We start from the raw sequence: 18,646 nt of genomic DNA, 5'->3' as shown, positions 1-18,646 counted from the left end.
TATTGTATAATCTATATATGATTTATTTCTATATTCTAAATAAATCGCTACTTATAACACCTTTTGTTAATTAATGCTGTATGCCCTACTGATTTTTAATGCCAACTTTATTACATTGCTTTCTATACTTGCTAGGATTTCTTTCTGCTTTACCTAATCCATTCCATTGACCAACCTTTCTATTTTATACTACACTATTGTAATTACTGTAATATTATAGCATATGTTTTCTTTATTATTTCTGGAATTCTTTGCCTCCTTTAATTCCAAATACCCCTTTTGGCTCACAAGTTCCTTTTTTAATTAAAGAAATTATGGGTTTACAGAACAAACACATAAAATACAGTTTTCCCATGTACCTGTTATTAACAACTTACATTGATTTGTATATTTGTTACAATTAAGGAAAACATGTTTTTATAATTGTATTATTTACTATATAGTCCATGGTTTAATTTATAATTCACTGTTTATATAGCGCAGTTCCATGGATTTTTTAAAAATTTTTATTCTATTACCATATATATAACCTAACATTCCCCCCTTTAAACCACATTCAGATACATATTTCAGTACTGTTAATTACATTCACAATGTTGTGCTACCATCACCACCATCCATTACCAAAACATTTCTATCATTCCACCATAAGTTATTTTTATAAGTGATGATTCTACACTGTGAATTCCCTGGATTTTCATTCAATACTCCCTGACTTTATAAGTAGTACCTTTTGTGGAAATGAAAAACACTACCCCAAAAAAAAGGAAGGAAGGAAGGGAGGGAGGGAGGAAGGAAGGAAGGAAGGAAGGAAAGAAGGAAGGAAGGAAGAATATAATGCATAAACAAAGAAATGTATTCGTCCCTCTGAATTCTACGAGACTGACATATTACCCTTTGTTTTGTTCAGAGAGAAGACTATGAGCTTTCTCTCACTGCACATGTTACTGCTGCACTGATGGAAGCCGGTCACCCAGTCTCAGTACGTAGCCCACTGGTGAAACCCCTGACTTAATTCTTATGAACTTGAAACATTTTATGCCAACAACAACAACATTTTATACATTATTAGGAACTAGAACTATGCTTGTAACTACCACAAAATAACATTGAATCACTATCCTTCTTAATTAGTCAAATCACACCTTGCAGGTAGAACCATACTGAAATTTAAACACATGTGGCATTTGCCCTTTCAACGTTTCAACACAGAAAAGATCCAGCCCTGACTTTTTTCCTGGATTGAACATTTACATGTGTTCACACATATGCGTTTGAGGGCACGAATAACTTTTTTTCTTTCCTTTCCTTTGAAGTTTGAGGCCGTTCAAAAGGGTCTCCAGTGCTTAGAGGCTACGTGGAAGAAGAGAGCCATCACTACCTATGAACAGGCGCTCCTGGCCTACACTTTTGGTTTAGCAGGCCAGGAAGACAAAAGGGCATTCTTCTTCAATGAGCTCAGCAAAAAAGCAAAGGAAGAAGGTGAGTGCATGTGAGTTTTCCCAGTCAAACCCTGAAGAAGTAAAGTGACCGGCAGTGGTATAATTATCATGCCCTCATGTTTCTTTATTTCCCATTGGCCCCCACCTGAGCCTACACATATCCCATGCTTTGGCACAGACACTCTGCAACTCCTTTTCCTTTTATGGTCAGGTGGCTCCATTTACTGGGATGTAGAAGAGAGTATCTACTGGGTAGCACCAATTCTCTTCTCTCGGGCGTCACTTGCACATATAGAGACGACCTGTTATGGCCTGCTGGCTCTTCTCCACAAGCCCCAGCTGACTTCAGAAGAGCTGACCTATGCTTCTCAGATTGTGCAGTGGGTGGCAAAGCAGCAGAATGCCTACGGCGGGTTCGCCTCCATGACGGTAACTCTTTGTCTATTTCAAGTTTCTCAGAGCAAGAAAATTGAGCACCTGCCTGGTACTGGTCTTTGGGCTTATATGTTAACTTTTTCCAATTAGATGGGTTTGACATCACTATTAAACTTGCTGTCACTTTGTGATTTGCTATCTTTTAGGCTTTTTGAAGAGAATAGTATTTTATCTAGTAACAATCTCTGATTATTCAAAAGCTAATTTCTTTTAATTTTTAATACGAGAATTTAAATACCAACCTGCAAAATTTGCGGTATAAAGGAATACTCAAAATGAAACATTACAATACATATTGGTAAACTTTTTAGGGGAAGTTGCAGCAGTTTGCATTGTTATTAGCTGTGTGTGTGAGTACCTTTCTCTACATAACTTCAAAATCATTTGTAAAAATCTTTTTAAATCTGATACAATAAAAATAGTAACATTCTGTATAAAAATAATTCTCCATGGTTTCTACTTGGGTAGAATGTGCCTTCATTTTTAAAAGTCCTCCTTTATTTCATGCATTATGAATTACATGGTCATACCATCTGCAGATTTCCTAATAGTGTTATTAATCTTTTTCTTGATTGTTTATAAGATTTTGAATACAGTAAAGATACTATCCTTTGAACATGCATGTAACATATCCTTGCCGAATTTTCATTTTCTTTTCAGCATTTTTTTAAAGATTTTTTTATTTATTTATTTCTCTCCCCTTTCCACCCCATCCCCACCCCCCAACCCCTGCCCCAGCTGTCTGCTTTCTGTGTCCATTTGCTACTTCTTTGTCCGCTTCTGTTGTTGTCAGTTTCACAGGAATCTGTGTTTCTTTTTGTGTGTCATCTTGCTGAGTCAGCTCTCCGTGTGCGGCGCCATTCCTGGGCAGGCTGCACTTTCTTTCACACTGGGTGACTCTCCTTGTGCATGGGGCTCCCCTACGCAGGGGACACCACTGCGTGGCAGGGCACTCCTTGCGCGCATCAGCACTGCACATGGGCCAGCTCCACACGGGTCAAGGAGGCCCGGGGTTTGAACCACGGACCTCCCATGTGGTAGATGGATGCCCTAACCACCAGGCCAAGTTCGCTTCCCTCTTTTCAGTTTTTATAATGCTTTAAATATACGGATTATTTTATTTTCATTTTCTCTGAGTGTAATCATTCCGTTCAAGCTTTTTCTCTGTAATGCTATGATAACAAAAGCGTTCAACACAAAAATATATAAATATATAGCCATACTTTCGTATACTATTATGGATAAATGTATAACTTTTCAATTAATCCATCTGCAATGTATTTTTATAGAGATGTGTTGTAGATACTCAACTTGATTTTTTAAAAATGTTCAGCCAGTTGTCTCAATGTAATCTAATTAATAATTTCCTCAATGATATGAAATGCCTCTCTTATTGTCTAACAAAAAGATACAAATTTTGGTGTCGTTTTAGGTTTTCTGTTCTTTCTCTGTGATCCCTTCGCTTTTTTGTGTGCTTTAATACCTAGTAGAACAAAGCCACTCAGTAGGCAATTTAAAAATTTCCTTGGCTCTTCTCACATTTTATTCTGTTAGAGTTAAGTTTTCCCGTAATTTTAAAGAGTTGATCTTACAAATGAAAATGTCATAAATCCCATTTATTTTCAATAAATTATACAGTGCTCAAGACACAGTAGTTCATAAAAGAACGGTTATTGCATTTTAAATCATTTTTAAGCAATTCACAGCTATATTGAGCTTAAGATTTCTAAATCACGTAGTATATTCTAATAAAATTTATGACATTATTATTTCAGGATACCGTTGTGGCTATCCAAGCTTTGACCCGGTACCAAAGCCTCACCTTCACTAAAAATAGACAAAATTCAGTGAGGATTTTCAAGGACCAAACATTCAGTAGGGACTTTAGAGTGAATGACAGGAACCGTTTGCTGCTACAACAGATTCCGTTACCAACAACTGAGGGGAGATATACTGTGGAAGTGAGCGGCAAAGGCTGTGTATACGTACAGGTAAATCAGGACTTTTTTATCCTAGCATCAAAAATTAGAAATAAAATATAATGAATACGTTCACACTTTGCAATTTTTGCTTTACCATTTTTTTCTGGGGGGTGAATTTTAAAGTAAATTTAAGACATCATGGTGCTCCTAAATATATCATAGTGCACCTTCCCCAAAAAGAACATTCCATCGTGTAACTGCAATGTCAGTATCACACCTAACAAAAATTAACAATAGTTTTATAATATAATTTTAAGTGTCAACCCTCTGCCCCCAAATATATTTTATAGTTGTTTCTTTCAAACCACAATTTAATCAAGGACCATGCTTTACAATTTGTTGTTATGCTTTTTAAGCTTTGTAAGTGTCTTTAAACTAAGAGTCCTATCCATTTGTTGTTTGTTTTTGTTTGTCTGTTAATTTGTTATAGCATCAACTTTGAAGACTTCAGGCCAGTTGTCTTAGGATGTTCCTCATTCTGGAATTAACAAATTGTTTTCTTTTTAGTGCCATTTAATTTGTTGTCCATTCCCTATATAATATTCTTAAAACTGAAAGTTAGGCCTATATTCCTATTTCATCACATCGCCTGGCACCTGACTATTAGTCAGATTTGATCATTGGATTTAGGTGGTGACAGCCATGGTTCTTCAATTATGGTGCTGTTTTCAGCCATTGCCACTAGCAATTAATATATGAAGTGATCCATCGAACCATGCAAATATGGAGTCTACAGCAATTTTCACTGAGAAATTTTAGTATGCCATTAATGATCTTTTAACATAGCATTCATCTTTGGATGCTTCTTTCTCTCTGGGAAAAAAGGGAGAGGACTGGTTCCATCTTGCACTTTACCTGTCCTAGACCTGGAATCATATTTTGCCAAGGAGTCCTCATCTTTTCAGGGGAGTATGGTATTTTTCACTGAAGCCTGGTGATGGTGTTCCTTTTACTACCGAGAGGCTGATAGGTTTTGCCCTGGGGCAGAGCTCGGAAAGTTTTAAATCTTTTGAATTCTTACAAATAGTCCCACTCAAATTTAATACTACAGTATTTGACTAAGAAATTATAATGATATAACAAAAATTTATTTGCTTAGCCTAAAATATAGAGAAAATAGTGCTTTTGTTTTTTTAAAAGATTTATTTATTTGTCTCTCTCCCCTCCCCCCCACCCCAGTTGACTGTTCTCTTGTGTCTATTTGCTGTGTCTTCTTTGTCCACTTCTGTTGTCAGTGACACAGGAATCTGTGTCTCTTTTTGTTGTGTCATCTTGTTGTGTCAGCTCTTTGTGTGTGTGGTGCCATTCCTGGGCGGGCTGCACTTTCTTTCATGCTGGGCGGCTCTCCTTACGGGGTGCACTTCTTGTGCGTGGGGTTCCCCTACGCGGGGATACTCCTGCGTGGCACAGCACTCCTTGCACGCATCAGCCCTGCGCATGGGCCAGCTCCACATAAGTCAAGGAGGGCCAGGGTTTGAACCACGGACCTCCCATGTGGTAGGCGGATGCTCTAACCACTGGGCAAAGTCCGCCGCCCGAGAAAATAGTTTTAAAATAACAAACAATGTTACTATTAAATGGAACTAGTGAATGAAATGGAACTACTGAATTTTAAAGTCCATTTTTTATTTTAGAATACATACTCCTAAAGATATATAGTCAAATAACTATATTCTGTACTTTCCTTTGTGTGATTATATTGAAAATGTGATATGGTTAGGTTTATTCATTTCATTTTCTCTTTAATTTCAGGATTTGTTTTTTTATTTAAGTATGACAATATTTTGAATTTGTAAAATAATTACATGGTTTTCATTTTTTGAAGTTTTGGTTTGTTCTTCCAGTGTTTGTTTTTGTAAACGTATACTAGTATTAATCTTATAGTTTTCTTATTTCTCATCTGTTTTTATACCTATGTTAGCATTCAAGATAAATATTTAATATACACTATATGTATAATTAGTCAAATATTGATGGACATTTGCACTGTATATAATTTGGCCATTACATAGTGCTGTAATGAATGTGTGCACAGATTATTGCATAAATGGACAGGGATTCCTTCAGGCCATATTTCTAGAAGTGGGGTGATTAGTTCAAGTTAAATCTTTAACCACACTTATTTGCATTATTCTGGATTTAGAGTCTACAATTTCCCTTTCAGTTATTTTATTGCAATCATGCTATTCATCTTGATTCTTGCAGCACTAACATGATCTATAGTAATTTTATTTCTTACAGGTGAAAATTAGGTAATTGTAATTATCCAAGAGACTATATAGGTATACTCTGGCTTTGTTATTTTTTTACTATATGAGATTTGACAAGTTATTTTACCTTTGAAAAGTTCTTCACCTCTCTACCTGGGTGCCTTTCCTGTAAAATAGTGGCTATAAATAGTATCTACATCACAGGGATGTTGGAAAGTTTAAATGAGTTATTACATAAAAAGCACTTAAAAATAAGTGCATTGTATGTGCTCAGTTAGTGTCAGCTATTATTACTATTGTTGCTAATGGTATAGAAAATAGGAGACACAGAAGTCAAATTTGACTTTTAGTTTCAGTTGAAATGTTTATGTGCAGGTAATAAATTTAAAAGTAATCTTGTGGCTAATAAAGAATATATTTTGTATTGATTCTAGTCATCTCTGAAATATAACATCATGCTCCCCAGGAGTTCATCTGGGTTTTATCTTTATGTGACGACAGCCAATGCTATCTGCAGGGGATTATCTGATACAAAGATTGACCTTATTATTTCAGCCAGGTAATAGCTTTTTTTTCTTGGCTTAGACATGTCTCTATCTCTAAAGCAGGTATCCTAGTCACTCTCTCTGCTGCCTTATGAAACCACATCCCAACCATTTTCTGTAAGAGGTTGGCCTGTCTTGATTCCCTAGGGATATACATTTCATGGTACTTAAATTGCCTAAGGGGAATACTGGGTAGAAAAAAAATGTGAATTGAAAATATGAAATAGGAGGGAAAGAAGGAGACTATAGGAAAAACAAATTCTACAAATTCCTCAAGAAGTATATTTCCTTAACATTCCTACTTCAGAAAACAACATATTGCTACCTCTTCTTTCTGGAAATCAAAGATCCAAACCAAGAATATCAGTCAGGTTCAACACTCTGGGTTCAGTTAGGAATGGATTGAAATTTATGTTGCTTCATTTTGGAGGACCATTAATTTCAGGTTATTATGAGATTATTCCAGTCCCACTACAAGAAACACTATATAGTTTATAATAAAATGGACAATTAATAGCTAACAAAACTGAATTTTGCCTTTGCTTTGGCCCAAAAATTGTGCATTGACTCACAATTAATAATGCTTATAAATTGTCTTATTTGGTAAAAATAGTCATGTTTTTTGATCTTATCAAGAAAAATTTAATTGATTGAAGCCTTTGCTTTTCACGGAAATTTGAGATTCTAGAGATCATAAAAATACACAGAAATAAGTCAAAAGCACAAGTTGGAATCTCTGCTAGATATGCTTTTATGTTTTATTTCCATTATACAGATGTCATTTACTCAATTTAGCTTTGGGAATATGGCAAAACACAAAACCCTGTTCAAGATTGTACCATAACTCATTGAAGAGTTTTGCATGCAAATATATTTTTTGTTGGTAATTTGATTTTCTAAATAATTTCTAAAGTTTATCTGTATTTTATATTTTGTACTTTTTAAAAAAAGGTATTATGGAAAGCACAAAACTTCCAACATGGCAGTCATAGATGTGAAGATGCTTTCAGGCTTTGTACCTGAAAAATCATCTATTGAGAAGGTAAATAATTACATGATTTTAATTAAATAATTTTCACAGATGACTGTTTGTGTTAGGTCCTGCGTTATACATTGGGCACAAGTTGGTAAAAAAAGAAAAGACACATTTTCTCTTTTCAAGAAATGAAATTTCAGTCTCCAATTTCAATCTCATATTTCATAGTACAACATTGTTTGAGTTTTTCAAAGTTATATTCTTACATTGTTAATACAATATAAGAAATTATCAAAAAATAAAACAGGTAGATGACTTGGTGTTCAGTTACTATTATTCTATTCTATTATTCTATTTATTGAAAATTTAGCAGCTAATATTCTACAGACAGATCTCTCAAAAATGTTAAAGGAATGAGTTTCAAAGATTAATATTTATTTCTGAGGTTATGTGGAAACAATGCTGTTATTTATAAAGGAAGCAAGAAAACCACCGAATTGGATATTTTTGAATAGATATTTGTATTACAGGTTCCCTGTATTTAAAGCACAATTTTTTTCTTCTCATTTTTAGCTTCAACGAGATGGCCGAGTACAAGAAGTAGAAATCAAAAGCCCTCGTATCTATTTCTATCTGGAGAATGTAAGTCTATCTCATAATTTGTTTATTGCCATTGTTTATGCCAGAGGTACACTGTGGGATTGTTTGTTTTTTAAAAATTTTCCCAAGAACACAAATGTCAAAAGAGCACTGTTAAAATAATTCTGAATATTTGAAATGGAGAGAAATTAAGGAACTAAATTTCAATATGCCTAACAATATTGTTTTTTTTCCCAGCTTACTAAAAAGTCAAATCAATTTTCATTTTCCATTCAACAAGAAGTACTTGTGTCTGACATCAAGCCAGCATCCATTCAACTCTATGATTACTATGAAACTGGTAAGAGTTTTCTTTAATTTTTGTGTTCTGTTTATATCCTACATTAAATGAAACATATATATACACACACCAATTTTCATTTTCTCTGCTGTTGCTACAATTTCTATTTCTGAAATCTTCTTCCCTTATTTGACTTCTTTTAACTGTTAGTGCCATCTAACCCAAAATGTTTCAGAATGTTAACAGCAAACAATCCTTGAGATTTATATCTCTCTCTATAGGCACAACCAGGTCTATAGATAGGGGCACAATTGATATGATTTTTTTTTTTTTTTAGTCTGTAGAGGTAATGTTTATTTTCAAGACAAATAGTACTGTCAGTTTGACTTGCATTTGCTAAAATTTACAAGATAATATTAGATGTACTTATAATTTTGAGATTGTAGCTATGTTAAGTTAATATGGCAAGATAAATTTATTTTGAAGTAGGAACATGGTATCTATGAAACTATTTTATGAACAGTCAGTTCTTAAAGTACCATGTTTACTCCAATTTGCATTAGCCAGAAGTTATTTTATCATACATTCTGCCTAAAGATTAACATTTGTAAATTGGCATGGGTTTTTTCGTGTTTTACATAAAGTCCCTGTTACTTTTTAGCTTTGCTTTTAGTAATATACATAAACTTGGACTTTTCCTGTCAACCACTGTCATACCCACACTAGTTACAAACATTATGATATACTTTAACCATTTCTATTCATTTCCAAAGACATACAAACCACCTTTTTACCAATTCTGCACAGATTAACCCCTAGCCTTCCATTCTCCACCCTCCTTCCATCTTCTGGTGATCTATACTGTAATTATTAACTCCATGAGTTTACACAATGTATTTAGTTCATAAAAGCACAATCATACAGTATTTGTTCTTCTGTGTCTGCCTTGCTTCACTCAACATAATGTCCTCCAGGTTCATCCATGTTGTCATATGTTTCATGACTTCATTTCTTCTTATCACAGCATAATATCCCATTGTGTATATACACCACAATTTGTCTATCCATTTATCAGTTGATGGACACCTGAATTGTCTCCCAACTCTTGGCAAGCATGAATAATGCTGCTGTTAACATCGGTGTGCAGATGTCTGTTCATGTCTCTGCTCTCAGTTCTTCTGGGTATATTCCTAGCAATGGTATTACCAGGTCCCATGGCTAGTCTATATTTACCTTCCTTAGGAATTGCCAAACAGGCCTCCACAGTGTTTGTACCATTCTACATTTCCACCAAAATTAAATAAGCATTTCTATCTCTTCACATGCTCCCCAATATTTACAGTTTTCCAACTTTTTAATAGTGGCCAGTCAAATAGGTGTGAAAGTATATCTCATTGTAGGTTTCATTTGCATTTCCCTAATAATTAGCAATGTTCAACATTTTTTCATGTGTTTCTTTTTTTTTTTAAAGATTTTTTTTAAATTTATTTCTCTCCCCTTTCCACCTCCCACCCACCCCAGTTGTCTGCTCTCTGTGTCCATTCACTGTGTGTTCCTTCTGTGACTGCTCCTATCCTTATCAGCAGCACCAGGAATCTGTGTTTCTTTTTGTTGCGTCATTTTGTTGTGTCAGCTCTCTGTGTGTGCGGCGCCATTCCTGGGCAGGCTTCACTTTCTCTTGCACTGGCTGGCTCTCCCTAGGGGCTCCTCTACACGGGGGACACCCCTGCGTGGTAGTGCACTCCTTACACGCATCAGCACTGCACATGAGCCAGCTCCACATGGGTCAGGGAGGCCCGGGGTTTGAACCGCGGACCTCCCGTGTGGTAGGCAGACACCCTATCCATTCGGCCAAGTCCGCTTCCCTTCATGTGTTTCATTGCCATTTGTATTTCTTCTTTGGACTTTCATGTTTTCAAGACTTTTGCCCATTTTCTAATTGGGTGGTTTGTCTTTATATTGTTAAGTTGTCTGATCTCTTTGTATATTATGGATATTAAACCCTTTCGGATATGTGATTCCCAAATATTTTCTCCCATTAACTCAGCTGCCTTTTCATCTTTGGACAAAGTCCTTTGGACTACAAAAGTACTGAATTTTGAGGAGGTCACATTTAATTTTTTTCTTTTGTTGCTCATGCTTTGGGTATAAGGTTTAAGAAACTACTGCCTACCACAAGATCATGAAGATATTTTCCTACATTTTCTTCTAGGAGTTTTATGGCTATTGATGATCCATTTGGAGTTAATTTTTTTATAAGGTGTGAGATACAGGTCTTCTTTCTTTCTTTCTTCTGGATATGGACATCCAGTTCTCCCAGCACCATTTGTTGAACGGACTGTTCTGGCCCAGCTGGGAAGGCTTGACATCCTTGTCAAAAATCAATTGTCCATAGAAGTGAGGGTCTATTTCTGAGTTCACAATTCTGTTCCATTAGACTCTATGTCATTCTTTATGCTAGTACTATGCTGTTTTTACCACTGTAACTAAGAAATATACTTTAAAATCGATAAGTGAGAGTTCTCCAACTTTGTTTTTTTCTAAGATCTTTTTGGCTATTCAGAGACACTACCCTTCAAAATAAATTTGATAAATGACTTTTCCACTTCTGCCTAAAAGGCTGTTGGGATTTTTATTGGAATTGCATTGAATTGGTAAATGAATTTGGATAGAATAGACATCTGAATGATATTTAGTCCTCCAATCTGTGACCACCTAATATCCTTCCACTTATTTAAGTTCTATTCAGTTTCCTTTATCAAAGTTTTGTAGGTTTCTGAATACAGGTCCTTTATGTTTGGTGAAGTTTATTCCTAAAATTTGACTTTTTTTTCTGACTTTCTCCTCAGATTGCACATCAGTAGTGTATAGAAATGCTATTGATTTTAGTGTATTGATCTTGTATTTTGCCACTTTGTTGAACTCATCTATTAGTTCTAGTAAGTATCTTGGGGATTTTTCAGGAGACTCTAGATATAGGATCATATCATCACCAAATAGTGTAAGTTTTACTTCTTCCTTTCCTGTTTGGGTGCTTTTTATTTCTTTATCTAGCCTAATTGCTCTAGCTAGAACCTCTAGCACAATATTGAATAACAATGGTGATAGTGGACATCCTTGTTCTCTTCCTGATCTCAGTGGGAAAACTTTCAGTCTTTCACCATTGAGTACAATGCTAGCTGTAGGTTTTTCACATATACGCTTTGTCACATTGAGAAAACGTCCTTCTATTCCTAACTTTCGCAACGTTTTCATCAAGAATGGATGCTGTATTTTGTCAAATGCCATGCCTGCATCAATCGAGAGGATCATGTGATTTTTATTCTTCAATTTATCCATGTTATTTTTTACACAAATTGATTTTCTTGTTTAGAACCACTATTGCATATCTGAATAAAATCCACTTGATCATAGTGTATAATTCTTTTAATGTGCTTTTGGATTCTGTTTCAAAGTATTTTGTTGAGGATTTTTGTACCTATATTCATTAGAGATATTGATATGTAATTTTCTCTTTTTTTTTGAAGTATCTTTATCTGGTTTTGATATTAGGGTGATGTTGGCCTCACAGAATGAGTTTGGTAGTATTTTTTCTAGTTCAATTTTTTGGAAGAGCTTGAGCAATATAGTTATTAGATTGTCTTTCAGTGATTGGTAAAATTCATCTCTGAAGCCATCTGGTCCTGGGCTTTTCATCTTTGGGAGTTTTTTGATGACTGTTTCATTCTCTTCATTTGTGATTGGTTTGTCAAGGTCTTCTTTTTCTTCTAGGACCAGTGTAGGTGGTTTGTTTTTCTTGGAATTTGTCCATCTTCTCTACATTGTCTAGCTTCTTGACATATAGTTATTCATTCTATCCACCTATGATCTATCTTATTTCAGTGGGAGCCTGGGTAATGACGCACCTCACATATCTGATTTTATTTCTTTCTTTCTTCTCTCTTTGTTTCTTTGTCAGGCTAGATAAAGTTTTCTCGATTTTGTTGATGTTTTCAAAGAACTAACTTTTGGTTTTGTTGATTCTCTATTTTGTTTTTTGTTCTCAATTTCATTTATTTCTGCTCTGATCTTTACTATTCTTTCCTTCACCTTGGTTTGGTATTAGTTTGCTGTTCTTTTTCTAGTTTTTCTAGGTGTACAGTTAGATCTTCAATTTTAGCTCTTTCTTCTTTTTTAATGTAAACATTGAAGGCTATAACTATTCCTCTCAACTATCTTTGCAGTGTTCCATAGGCTTTGATATATTGTGTTCTCATTTTCATTTGTCTCGATATTTACTAAATTCTCTTGCAATTTCTTCTTTGTCCCACTAATGATTAAGAGTTGTTTAATCTCATATATTTATGAATTTTCCCTTTTTCTATCCATTATTGATTTCCAGCTTCATTCTGTTAGGATCAAAAAAGTGTTTTATATAATTTCAATCTTTTTATATTAATTGAGACTTTTCATGTGACCCAACATATGGTCTATCTTGGAGAGCATTTGTAAAGAAAGTACATCCTGCTGTTTTGGGCTGCAATGCTCTACAGATGTCTGCTAGGTTTAGCTCAGTTATCATATTATTCAAGTATTCTTTTTTTAATCCTATGTCCAGATGTTCTATCCATTACTAAGAGTGGTGTATTGAAGTCTCCAACTATTATTGTAGAGACAGCTATTTCTCCCTTCAGTTTGCCAGTGTGTGCTACGCATATCTTGGGGCATTCAGGTTAGGTGCACAAATATTTAGCATACTTATTTCTTCTTGGTGAATAACCCCTTTTACTAATATGTAATGACCTATTCATCCCTTATGACAGTTTTGCATTTGAAATCTATATTGTCCAATATTAGTATGCTAGTCCAGCTCTTTTTTGGTTACTATTTGCATGGAATATTTTTTCCAACCTTTCACTTTTAACTTGGTCATGTCCTTACATCTGAGGTGGATGTCTTGTAGATAACATGTACACAGTTCATATTTTTTTATCCATTCAGTCATATGCATTTTGATTAGAGTTCAGTCCATTAACAGTCAATGTTATTACTGTAGAGGGCATTACTTACTTCATCCGTTTAGTTCTTTGGTTCTCTGTTGTCAAACTGTTCTATTATCTGTCTTCTTAAACTTTAGTTTACCCTTCCTAATAATCTTCATTTTGAAACTTTTCTCCAAAACTCTTGTCCTTGTTTCTTTTCCTTTCAGGCAGCAGCACACCCTTTGGTATCTCTTATAATTCTGGTCTTTTGGAAACTGACTCTATCAGTTTTTGTTTCTCTGTGAAGACTTTGAACTTACCTTCACTTTTGAAGGATAGTTTGGCTGGATACAGAATTCTTGGCTTACAGTTTTTTCTTTTAGAATCCTAAATACATCATACCACTTTCCTCTTGCCTCCATGGTTTCTAATGAGACGTCACATTTAATCTTTTTTAAGATTTATTTATTTATTTATTCCCCCCCCCTCCCTGCCCCAGTTGCCTATTCTCTGTGTCTATTTGCTGTGTATTTTTCTTTGTCCACTTTTGTTGTTGTCAGCAGCACGGGAATCTGTGTTTCTTTTTGTTGCATCATCTTGTTGTGTCAGCTCTCCATGTGTGTGACGCCATTCCCATGCAGGCTGAACTTTCTTTTGTGCTGAGTGGCTCTCCTTACAGGGCACACTCCTTGCACATGGGGCTCCCCTACGCAGGGACACTCCTGCGTGGCACGCACTCCTTGCGCTCATCAGCACTGTACGTGGGCCAGCTCCACATGGGTCAAAGAGACCTGGAGTTTGAACCACGTACCTCCCATGTGGTAGACGGATGCCCTAATCACTGGGCCAAGTCTGCTTCCCACATTTAATCTTATCAATCTTCCCTTGTATGCGATGTTTTGTTTTTCTCTTGCTGCTTTCAGAATCCTTTCTTTATCTCTGATATTTGTCATTCTGAATACTAGGTGTCTAAGGGTAGATCTATCTAGATTTATTGTTTGGGGCATGTTGTCCTTCTTGGATATTGATATCTATGTCTTTTATAAGGACTAGGAAGCTTTCACTCATTATTTCTTCAAATATTCTTTCTGCCCCTTTTCCATTCTCTTCTCTTTCTAGGACATGGATAACACAAATGTTCGTTGATTTCTCATTGTCATTCAATTCCCTGAGACTCTGTTCCATAATTTCCATCCTTTCTCTTTCTGTTCTCCTGTCTTTTCCAGTTTAGATGTTCTTTCTTCAAAATCACAAATTCTCTCTTCAGGCAATTCAAATCTGCTTTTATGTGCCTCTAATGTATTTTTTTTCCTCTTCCCCTCCCCCCCATTGTCTGCTCTCTGTGTCCATTTGCTGTGTGTTCTTTATGTGACCCCTTCTATCCTTAGCAGCAGCAGCGGGAATCTGTATCTCTATTTGTTGAGTCATCTTACTGGGTCAGCTCACCGTGTGTGTGGCGCCATTCTTGGACAGGCTGCACTTTCTTTTGCACTGGGTGGCTCTCCTTATGGTACACACTCCTTGCACGTGGGGCTCCCCTATGTGGGGGACACCCCTGCTTGGCATGGCACTCTTTGCGCGCATCAGCACTGCGCATAAGTCAGCTCCACATGGGTCAAGGAGGCCCAGAGTTTGAACTATGGACCTCCTATGTGGTAGGCAGATGCCCTTTCCATTGGGCCAAGTCTGCTTCCCTCTAATGTATTTTTAATCTCAGTCATGGTGTCCCTCATTCCCATAAGATCTGTTACTTTTCTCTGCAGGCTTTCAAATTGTTCTTTATGCTCTCCCAGTGTCTTCTTAATAGCCTTCATTTCTTTAGTCATATTTTCTTTAAATTCTTTAAAGTGATTTAGAAGAGTTGTGTAATTATCACCATTTACTTGTCTCAAATCCTCTCTCTCTTCAGGATATTTGGTTAGTTCCTTTGGTCGGGCCATCTCCTCCTGTTTCCTAGTATGGTTTGGAAGTTTTTGCTGATGTCTAGGCATCTGAATTGGTGAATTTACTCTGATGGCCAATTTCTCTCTTGCCTATTGTTTTTCACAGCTCTTCTTTGATATTTGTTTCAACTTGTTCTAAATCTTTAAAATTGCCAGACTTAAGTTATCAACATGGGAACAGGAATTCACTAATGGTGTACAGATTTTCTCCCAGGGACAGGATACAGAGTTGAGAATTTTGTCCCTGCCATTTCAAGATCAGACAGGAGATGGCACTTGTCAGCACACCTTTCCGTGGAGGTATTCCTGTCTTGGCTTTCCTGTGTTCCTGTGTTGAATCTCCAGAGCAGAGATTCAAAGCAGGCTCTGCTGGTCAAGTTCACTGAAGAAAAGCCCCCTGACTCTTCCTCCCTTTTCCCTTGAAAGCACTGACAGGCAGGATGGTGTCTGTTCCCTTCTCAGTTGGCTGCAGTGAGCCTGGGTTTTACCCCAACTTAATACCTTGGGAGTGGGTGAGGGGAGCCCTTACCATCCACTGCAGGGTCTTGGTAACTAACATTTGGCATTCAGCCTCCTTGTCTCTCTGTCTGTCACCTCCTGGGAGTTGTATAGCACCATACAGGTCTGCTGTCCCCCAAAACAGGTGCCTCAGACAGATTTTGGCTCTTTGACTGAAGTTTTTGTGAAAGCATTGAGCTCTGTCTGTTAATCTAGCACCATCTTCCCACAATCAACATGATTGTTTATAACCAGGGTTTTCACAAAAGTGTTTAATTAAACTTACTGGAAACAAAATCTTTGGTCCATTACATAAGTTGTGGATTCAGGCAAATAAATTGCAGATTCAGGCAACATAAAACTAGGGGCTGCGAATGTTGACATAGAGGCTGTTAAAGCATTAGCGTTGATTAGAAGACAGACATTATGTGTTTATCTGATTAGAGAAAGAAATTTATGTACTATTGAAGATGACAGAAATGTCTTAGTGAAAATATTTAGAGGAAGGTTATTTTTTTAAAGTCACAATTATTTATTATTCCTCATAATAGTATAGACTGGCCAGGCTGGCTGGCCTGGACTGGCTTGGCTGAGCTCTGCTCCAAATCCCCCCATGGCTGAGGTCCACTGGGGGCCACTGGCTGTCTTACCCAGAGTGGCCTCACTCAAAGGTCAGGGGCTTGGCAGGCCCTTGTTTGGAGGCTGGCTGACTGATGAATCAACTTGTTCTGGCTGCTCACCTTTAGCAGACTGCTTTAGACATCTGTATCTTTATCTACTTAGTGATCATCTATCTATCCATTTATTGCCAAGTATAAAGGAATTTTTGAATAATATATATATGTATTTACATGATAAGAGATATTTTGTCAGGTAATTTGGGGTTTCTGTTTTATTTTGTTTAACCATGTTTTATTGGGGTTGTGTTGTTGTTTTAACCAAGGCTGAAAGTCACTTATGTCACAACATGAATAAGAGCAAGGAGGATAAATTGTGTCTCTTTACTTGTAATTGAGGCTTGCCTGAACTGTAGCACTCTGCATTCCTCAGATTCAAATATTATGCATATTAATAAATTAGAATATAGATCTAATCATTTTATTAACCAAAAAATGAAAATAATTTTCAAGTCAGATTATGTCAGCCAATAAATGACTCAATCTTAGTTTTTAAAAAAGACTGTTCTATCTATGATATAGTGATAAATATTTCAGCCAAACAAGGAAGTGCTTAACTACTTAACAGTAACTTACAAACTTTGGGTACCCAAACATTTGGTAAGTGTAGCTTTACCTGTTGCCAAAGACTCGATTGATTGTTTTCACTGTCTCTCCAGCACTTGTGATACTATAGACTTTCTAACCTGTCATGTTTCACATGTATTATACACTAAATGTATACCCGAAACACTTAAAGTGATTATATATGTATGCATGCAATGTAATTTGGAGGAGTATCAATATATATGAAAGTTGTGGTGCAGAGAAACTGTTTTAGTAGCATAAATTACTTAGCATAGAGTTTGTTTCTGAACAGACTTAAGAAGCAAAGATGCTTATTTCTTGAACAATACTGTGAGACTGTTCTCATAACAATTTTTCTCTTCCAGGTGAAATTGCTGTTGCAGAGTATAACTCACCATGCAGGTCTGTTGAAACCTCCTAATTCCAGGATAAGGGAAATGAGACGTAAAAGAAGACACCTTGGATCGGGGGTACATATTGAGTAACTACTTCCAGAGTTACAACCAAATAAAAGCATTCGGAACAGTTAGATGACAGATGTTCAAGTTCATCTTCCACCAACAGCATCTCCGCTTGGGTAGACCACCAAGGACTTCTTGCTTTCTCCCCTTGACCTTCCCTGGAGCCCTGGAAGGCAGCTTGACCTGTGTGCAAACGCAACTGAGAAGAGCAGGTTTAAGGCCCCCAGGGACAAACTTCAACCAATGAGTAAGCAACGCTCCAGCCTCTTGCCTTTGGTCAGAGAATTTGAGGACACGTTCCAAGAGCTTCTGCTGAAGTCCCCTGGACTGGAGCTCCCTGTTTCTCAGGGAGGCAACCTCATAATAACTAGTCCTTAAATTAGCCTCTTTCCTTCCATGTCACAAGCTCCCTGCTCCCCAACTCCTGCTCCCTGGATCATCTACAAAATAAATTCTTTGCACCCAATTCCTTGCCTCAGATTTGCTTTCAAGGCAACCTAAAGAAGACAACATATCACATCAATTCATGAAAAATAATGAAAAGGTTTAATTAGATGTGGACCATTCTAATATGTTGATAATTTAGTTCAGGTATATGCTTTGGAACAAATACTTCAGGAACAATGAAAATGTAGAAATTTCATAATTAAATGAAAGCAAATTTAGTTTCCTTGGGAACTATTTTTGGAGCTAGATGTGACCAAAATTTATTTTTTTTAGCTTCTATTTCAAAATAAAATTTTCTTCCTAAGGATATACCTGGCATGGAACAAACACACCCAAACCTACAGACACACATGATTGCTTGAGGATCTCATTTGAAAATTGTATCTGTAATTTTTTTGATGTAAAATATTCTGAAGAGACTTAAATGCTTCATTTAAAGATAAGATCAAACATTCATTACCATATTATTGTTGTATACATCCACATATATGTATAATTTAGAAAAGGTTTTAAATCTATGCCTACAGTGTCCGTGCCCCAGGGCCTCCTTGTGAAGGCAGGCTCACCCGCCCGCTGCGGAGAGCCCCTGGCCCAGGCACCGTGGGGTGCTGCCCGGCCCACA

The 18,646-nt window shown here is 36.4% G+C and overlaps 1 protein-coding gene across 2 annotated transcripts in view; it reads left to right on the top strand.

The window, feature by feature from the left end:
* LOC101424489 (ovostatin-like) overlaps positions 1–18,043 on the top strand; it is a 62,592-nt gene extending 44,549 nt beyond the window's left edge. For both annotated transcript variants that reach the window (XM_058282762.2, XM_058282760.1), the window contains 9 exons: positions 911–982; positions 1,317–1,482; positions 1,654–1,871; positions 3,653–3,868; positions 6,504–6,628; positions 7,566–7,656; positions 8,164–8,232; positions 8,428–8,530; positions 17,482–18,043. In XM_058282762.2, the coding sequence (XP_058138745.1) occupies positions 911–982; positions 1,317–1,482; positions 1,654–1,871; positions 3,653–3,868; positions 6,504–6,628; positions 7,566–7,656; positions 8,164–8,232; positions 8,428–8,530; positions 17,482–17,537 (1,116 nt within the window). In that variant the 3' untranslated portion in view covers positions 17,538–18,043. The remainder of the gene's footprint in view (positions 1–910; positions 983–1,316; positions 1,483–1,653; positions 1,872–3,652; positions 3,869–6,503; positions 6,629–7,565; positions 7,657–8,163; positions 8,233–8,427; positions 8,531–17,481) is intronic.
* Positions 18,044–18,646: the final 603 nt, after the last annotated feature.

The sequence above is a fragment of the Dasypus novemcinctus genome, chromosome 20 (assembly GCF_030445035.2).
Source record: "Dasypus novemcinctus isolate mDasNov1 chromosome 20, mDasNov1.1.hap2, whole genome shotgun sequence".
In the NCBI taxonomy this organism is placed as follows: domain Eukaryota; kingdom Metazoa; phylum Chordata; class Mammalia; order Cingulata; family Dasypodidae; genus Dasypus; species Dasypus novemcinctus.
This window is presented reverse-complemented; position numbering and strand designations above follow the sequence as displayed.